Genomic DNA, 7,479 nt, shown 5'->3' on the forward strand with positions numbered 1-7,479 from the left:
TCAGAAATCTCATATGCATTCCATTAAATTCTACTGTGAACCTATTGTGTTGATTTCTTTTGCCTTATAGGAAAGATAAAAGGAATACTGAAGTGTCCTTTTCTCCAATTAAGTAAGTCCATACCCTTTCACACATTGTTTTCTGAGCTGAAGCAACATTTCCAAAACTTACTCTGAACCCTGATACTTGTTTTCTGTGCAGTTTTATATAGAATTTTGCAGTATTAATTCTTCATGGAATTTAAAGACTCCAGCCTGCAGACTAAAAATAATGATGTTGATTGAGACGTCTAGAGCTGCCATAGGGATTTGAGTGCTGGCTTCGTGAATAGCTTTTAGATACACAAATGCTCCACGTAGTTTTGAAAAACAGGATGTTTGGATGAAATGCAGGCTTCTGTGCACATTGAGGAGACAATTCAAATTGTTGATAAAGTGCATATATGCAAAATTCTGCACTGTGGCCTGAATTTTCCTTTGCTTTACAACTGCTTTGTGCTGAGCCATTAATTCGGATAATGTTAATATTGTAAAAGCTGGCCACGGGAGGGTAACCACAATATATTGGAAGTCACAGGCAGTGCAATTGAATCACATTATTGGTTCTTGCACCGATTTTTGTGCTGATGGAAAGGCGTGGCTGGAGCATCCCATGAAGTCCCACCTGTGTAGACTTTGATAGCTGACAAAATACACCAGGGAATGGGGCCAATCTGATGGGAGCACAGAAGCAGCTGACTGACACCTTCTGTGATATTCTTCTGAAAGATGCACTATTCTCTCCTTGGTTTAACAGATCAGTTAAGTGCTATGCTTGATAATCCTGTCCCCTGTAAATGCACAGTTTTGTGGCTGCTACTAACAGTCATGCTTTCATTCTTAGATTCACATAGTGAAAAAAACAGCTGCATGTGTCTAATCAACCTTTTTTTCTTCCCCCCATCCTCCCCTGAAGAGTCAAGAAGTAAGTAAAGCATACTTTCTAACACATTAACTGAATTAATGGTTTATTTGCCTAATACCAGTTACCAACACATGGCTTTTCTCATTGTAGATCAAAAATGATTAAAGTGGAGAACTTTGAGTCCTACTTTAAGAAGCAGCAAGCTGACTCCAACTGTGGTTTTGCTGAAGAGTATGAGGTATGTGCCCTCAGTGGAGAGAGCTTCATGACAAATGTTTTTGGAAAGGCAAATTATCTTTCCTGTGGAGCATATGCGAGGCTTACTGAAGAGGAAGAGAAGGAACCTTTATTTTAGAGATTATTAAGCTTCATGTATAGCCTTCCCTTCCCTGATTCCGCTCCAGATTTAGTTGAAGTGCATGATAAATACTTCACATCCTGAACCATTATTTCTACCTGTGAGCTTATAGCATGGCCTGCTCCTCAGAGCTCTCACCAGAGCCAGAATCTCCAGAGTCCTTGCCCTAGTTGTACTACAGAGTTAGCCTAGAGAAAGCTATTTAACTTTCCTGCACTTCGGGTTTTTTATTTTGTTTTTCTCCACAGCAAGACAGTTCTCTGCTAATATCACTGACTCCTTGAATGCATGGGTGTGATTTGCAAACCACACCTGTGAATAGCTCAAAGGAGCAGTCAGAGAAACAGCAATTATTATTTCCTTAGTGCCCAGAACTGGTTTGCTATGATATGTGCTAAAGCTCAATTGTTATAAGGTACAAAAGACAGGAATCAGTATCAGTAAGGATTCTGTGTTGTCATGTCTGCTGTTAAAGAATCTCTTTTTTTTTTCATCATCTTGAACCTATTAATTGACTTTCTTCTTTCCAGATCAAATTCCATTCCTTTTATTGTACTTTGCAGGCCGGTGGCTCTGCTTTGCCTTCCTCTCAGATTTTGCTTCCTTCAGTCCTTTCATGATGCACTTGCTCCCTTTCTCCCTGTAATGTCTGCAAAGCTTATGCTAAGTAGTTCACTGCCTTGGAGTCAGAATGAGTGTGCTGTTGATGTCCGTGTCATGTATTTCTGCAAAACTATTTCTGGGCTTTTAAAGCCCATCTCTGGGTTTTAAAAACACTAGTATTCCTACATTCTGTATTAATCCCTTCTCTAGCCAATTTGCCACTGTCACCCTCCCACTCTGTACAAAACTGATTTTTATCATCATTTATTCCAGTTTAACATGCATACTTTTACAGCAAAGGCCAAGAGTGTTTGGAGTATTTGTCTGTTTCAGTCATGTGTATGATTCCTAAACCAGGACCAGGTGCTGATGAATCCTTTTTCTGTAGGAACTCAAGTCTGCTGGTGTTCATCAGCCCAAATTTGCTGCTGAACTTCCTGAGAACAGGGGAAAAAATAGATACAACAATGTCTTACCATGTGAGTTACTCTTTGGTTTTGCATCTTCTACTGGTTGAGTTTTTAGGTGAAAAACCTTGGGTTTGGCTAATCTGGTTTTAGTAATACGCAGAGGTTTCAAAGAGGGATTAATGTCAGTTTCCAAATGAATGAATTTGGGCTGCTGCTTTCCCAAAATCACTGTATAAGCAAACCTAAAGAGCTTTCCCTCAAGAACATTTCCTAAAGTTCCCAAACTTTCCCTCAAGAAAGCTCCTTAAAGAACTTTCCCTTAATTAAATAATTTTAATTTTCCATTTGTGAGAAACTTGCAGTCCACATTGAAAAAAAAAGAGGTTAACAGTTGACTGTGGACAGACTGATGCGCAGAGCTATGAGAAATATTAAGATCCTGCTGGCCAGTTTTGCAGAAAAACTAAGAGCCTAAGCTCTGCCAAGCTGTCTGCAGGCACCCCTACGCAGCAGAGTGTAAGAAGGAATTGGAAGGCAAACAGTGGCGGGTATTTAGGGATGCTTTGGAGGAAAAACATCAGCTGCAATGGCAGCAGGAGGCAAATTACCTGTTTTTCTCCAGTAATTAAAACTATAGTAAATTTTGTGTTTGTTTAAAAAATGTAAATATGCAAAACCAAACCATGTTTAAAAGAAAAAAAAACAAAAAAGTCTGTGTTGAGTATTCTGATTTTTTTTTTTTATTCTGGCCACTCATTTTTCTGAAGTCATTCATTATAAAAATTCTAAACTACTGCTGTTTATGATTCCTAAAGTTATATTCTTATTCTTAAAAAGCACATTGCTCTAAAACACCTTTTATTTAGAAACCGTGCATTAGATAAGCAGTATTTTGCTGAAAGATTCTAGTTCTAAAATTCATAATTTTATTTTCCTTTTTTCTTTCTGCAGATGATATTTCTCGTGTTAAACTTTCAGATCAAAGCTCTGCAACCAATGATTATATTAATGCAAACTATATGCCTGTAAGTTGCTTCATTAGTTGAAATGAAATATAACGTGTATTTTTATGATGCAGACTTAACAGATCATAATGATGTTTAAAATCAGCTTTTTATGTCTCATTGATGCAAGTGTCTGTGTATAAGTATTTATTTTGGCTTTTTCTTTGTCTTCTTAAGGGCTACAACTCAAAGAAGGCATTTATTGCTGCACAGGGTCCTTTACCCAATACTATAGAAGACTTCTGGTGCATGATTTGGGAAAAGAATATCTACTCTATTGTTATGTTGACAAAATGTGTTGAACAAGCCCGGGTATGTTTTTACTAAAACTGAACTGTCTCTTGAAGACAGTTGGATCTCTTCTAATTTTGTTGTTACCCTAGTAGGTTGGAGACTAACCACTTTCTTTTAGCAACCATCCACTTACTGGAAGACTGTTTTCTAAATTAAATAAGCCCAATTTTTTTAGCGTTTTCCCATTTTTATGTCTGCTGACTACCAGAATAGATTGTCTCAGGAGGGTTGTGGAATCGTTATATTTAAGGGTGGGTTCTTCTCCCTAAAGAATGATTTTGGTAGAGCTTCTCCTGCCTTGGGATAGGCCACTGGGAAGGGTGGCGTGCCTTCTAGCCCTCCTTCAGGTGGTATGTTATTTAAAACTAACAGTCAGTTGCTTCACTGCTGTGTGTAATGTGTCTAACCTTGTAACTCTCTTCTTAGACAAAATGTGAGCAGTACTGGCCAGACAAACAATCCAAGAGCTATGGTGACATTATTGTGACAATGGTCTCGGAGATTGTCCTTCCAGAATGGACAATAAGGGATTTCACTGTAGAAAAGGTGAGTACCCCATTAGTTGTGTATAAATATCTGTAGAAGTGGTTTATCATATCATTGTGACTTCACATGTCAAGCAATACTGGAATGACAGAATATAGTAATTTCACTAAAACTTAATCAAATTCAAAGTTATCTGAGGGAAAAGGATAAGAGTGGTTTATTTTAATTTGAGGCTTTGAATGTATTGGTCTGCTTTCTGCCAAAAGTTTGATGTAAAATCTTTCATGCTATTTACTGGCAGCGAGATTCCTGTGATATTATGTATATGCATATGTTCGTATGCCCTGGCTTCCCAGAACAGTGTGTTAGTAATGTATCCAAAGGTGGGAATGAGTTGTCAGTAAGAGCCTCCTTGTGGGGATCTGCCAGCAAAATCCAGCCTGCTAATGGGATTACTGATTGTCCCAACAGTGATCTTGCAGCTCATGTTTCCCTGAGATTTGTACCAAAACTTGTGTTTATGCAGATACTTGTAACATCTGCTAGACTGAACAATTAGCCCTATCTCTGTCAGCAAATTTAATGCAGCAGAGATGATCTTGGAGTAAAGGGAAAAGTAAAAGGAAACTATTTCAAAGTATTCTCTACCAGAGCGGAAGGAAGAGGGAAACTGAAATATAGATCAAATTACTGCACAGTTTGTAACAGGCAGCTTTAATGAAGCTGAGCTTTGCGCGGTATATGTCACAGGAAGCCCTACTGTTGCTCCTCTGAAGCCTATTTTCTTTTGTTTTTAATGTGTATTCATCTAGTCCAACACACCAGAAAGCCACACAGTGCGCCAGTTCCATTTCACCTCCTGGCCAGATCATGGAGTGCCGGAGACAACGGACCTTCTCATCAACTTTAGACACCTTGTTCATGAGTACAGCAGTCAAAATCCAATCGACTCTCCTACTCTGGTGCACTGCAGGTAGGAAGAACATGTTTGTGTTAGACACACTTTTCTTGTGGCCTTTTTAAGAACAATTCTTTTTCAATGTAATTAAAACAAAAAAAAACATGAAAAAATAAGTCTCCTTGCTTAAGAACATGGGCTATTCACTCTGCTGAATTAAAACCTTTGGCCCGTGCTTCAGAAACATAGCAATGTAGGTAGCAAAGTACGTGATACAAAATGTCATTAGAATAGACCATCTCTCCTAGCCTGGAAAACTGAAGAAGTTGCCTTTTCAAGTGCTTTTCTATGTAATCTTGTGCAAGAGCAAGGCTGGGAAGCCCCGAAGCCTGTCCTCCCTCCCTCTTGGTGATGGTAAGAATCACCCCTCTGGACTGCAGAGACTTGTAATACCTGTGCCACTGAAATAATAGAAAGCATCTTACTAGCTTCACTGGCTTTTCATCAGGCCACCAGTGAGCAGGTGGTTGAGAGAAAGTGGTAAGTAGCTTCCCCGTGTCATTGCAGTGCTGGTGTTGGGCGGACGGGGACGTTCATTGCCATTGACCGCCTGATTCAGCAGATTGAAATGGAGAATACTGTGGATGTGTATGGAGTAGTATATGATCTTCGCATGCACCGACCTTTAATGGTGCAAACTGAGGTAAGGCTGTCTTTCATCCAGTAGCGTGTTTTTCAAACATGCGTAATAATCCAGGAAAGGTGGATTCAAGATGTAGCTCAGAATTACAGGAAGATGAGATATTAAGGAGCAATCTGAAGTTGCCCTTTATTTAACTTCCCTCCTTCCTGCCGCATCTCTTCCCACAACAGTAGTTGCAGCAATCTCTTTACAGAGTACTTTGTAGGACTGGCATTTGCAGCTGGAAAGAATCAAATCCTGAAAAAGTTTTTTTGCAGCTTGTTTTACCCATGTGAGTTTTATCTTTATAGCTGTGAGCCAGAATTATCTTGAGTCACGTGGTCTCGGTGTACATCTTTTCTTTTGTGTTCTGCAGGAACACACATGTTCCTGCTGAAATTACTACTTTGATCCAAAAAGGTGTGTGGATTAACTCAAGCTGATTTGGAAAAGGCTGTAAAATCTCCATCATGAAAGCCTTTTAAGAGGGTGTTAGGCATGACAGTAAATTTGATCCCAGTTTTTTATGGGGGGTTGATCAGATGACATCATGAGGTCCCTTCCAGCCTGTTGCGAATGAGTGATTTTAAAGCCACCCGCTATTCATGTGTCAATTGCATGATCGGTGTTCCAAGCTCATATGCATCGATGCTCACTGTGCCACTTAGCTTCTTTGTGGGTTCTCAGAGGACAAATCGGGACCAGAGGAGTTCTTGGCCTTGTCACGGCTCAGGCCTTTACCTCCTTTGGAGCCTATACCAAACTACTGCTAGTTTGGTTAAGACGACAAGTGCATCCATCACACAGCCTTATTTTCTATGAACTATACATACAATTTCTAAAAAATACTCTGTGATAACATTCAGTGCAGTGTATCCAAAAACCAAAACCTATATTCAAAAGCAGAATTACTTCCAAAATCAGGTATTTTCTAGAAATATATTACCCTCCTTTTTCTTTTTCTCCCATCAGGACCAGTACGTCTTCCTAAACCAGTGTGTTATGGATATTATTAGATCCCAGAAAGACAAGAAAACTGATCTGATTTACCAAAACATGACAGCAATGGCAATCTATGAAAATTTCACACCTGGGCCAGGCTTCGGGAAGGCCAATGGCTACCATGCATAGTCTGAAAGGAACACAGTGCCTCCAGGAGCTGTTACCTGCGCACCGGAAAGGGAGAGGCTCTACTTGTGTTTTCCAGGATTTTGTGCAGAGTCTCATGTCTGGCTTCTCCAGTTCTGTCCCCATTCGAAGACGTCATCTACAGGAGGAAAAACACAATGCTGGCAGGAGCTGCAGATTGATATTAAAAACAAACAAACAAAACTAGTTAAATTTAACAGAGGAATCTTGCTTTTTCTTGGGAATTTAACAGTGTTGATAGATGAAATAGCATTTGCAGTATGAATGGTGAACTAGAATTTAAATATTAAAAAAATAACACAAGCTTTTTATAACAATTTTATAGGATTTCATTTACAGACACCAGGCTTGTGGGCTGTTTTAATATATTTAATTATAAGTTTCAGGAACATATTTTATCTACTGTATCTGGTTACTTAGCTAATAGATATGTGCCTCTGTGATTTTTTTTTTTTCTGTGTTCCTTTTTATTTAAAAAAGGAGTACAAACAGCTCCTTCAAATGGACATTTATACTTGGAAATTGTGCCTTTTCTAGTTGCTACTCTAGAAAAAAAACAGCAGAGATTCTATTTTTGTACTGAAACTCTTAATGAGAACACAGATTTTTAAATAAGGCTTATGTCAAACTTAACTGTAGTTGCACTGTTGGCAGGACTCTCCAGAAGTTTGGAGGTGGGCTTTGTTTTTGC

General features: G+C 39.0%; 1 protein-coding gene across 4 annotated transcripts in view; it reads left to right on the forward strand.

The window, feature by feature from the left end:
• Positions 1–6,819, forward strand: part of PTPRJ (protein tyrosine phosphatase receptor type J) — a 78,576-nt gene extending 71,757 nt beyond the window's left edge. For all 4 annotated transcript variants that reach the window (XM_075502302.1, XM_075502305.1, XM_075502303.1 and 1 more), the window contains 9 exons: positions 71–112; positions 1,055–1,142; positions 2,254–2,344; positions 3,227–3,300; positions 3,457–3,591; positions 4,000–4,119; positions 4,872–5,032; positions 5,525–5,660; positions 6,612–6,819. In XM_075502302.1, the coding sequence (XP_075358417.1) occupies positions 71–112; positions 1,055–1,142; positions 2,254–2,344; positions 3,227–3,300; positions 3,457–3,591; positions 4,000–4,119; positions 4,872–5,032; positions 5,525–5,660; positions 6,612–6,770 (1,006 nt within the window). In that variant the 3' untranslated portion in view covers positions 6,771–6,819. The remainder of the gene's footprint in view (positions 1–70; positions 113–1,054; positions 1,143–2,253; positions 2,345–3,226; positions 3,301–3,456; positions 3,592–3,999; positions 4,120–4,871; positions 5,033–5,524; positions 5,661–6,611) is intronic.
• The last annotated feature ends 660 nt before the right edge of the window (positions 6,820–7,479 follow it).

Source organism: Mycteria americana, chromosome 5 (assembly GCF_035582795.1).
Source record: "Mycteria americana isolate JAX WOST 10 ecotype Jacksonville Zoo and Gardens chromosome 5, USCA_MyAme_1.0, whole genome shotgun sequence".
Taxonomy (NCBI): Eukaryota; Metazoa; Chordata; class Aves; order Ciconiiformes; family Ciconiidae; genus Mycteria; species Mycteria americana.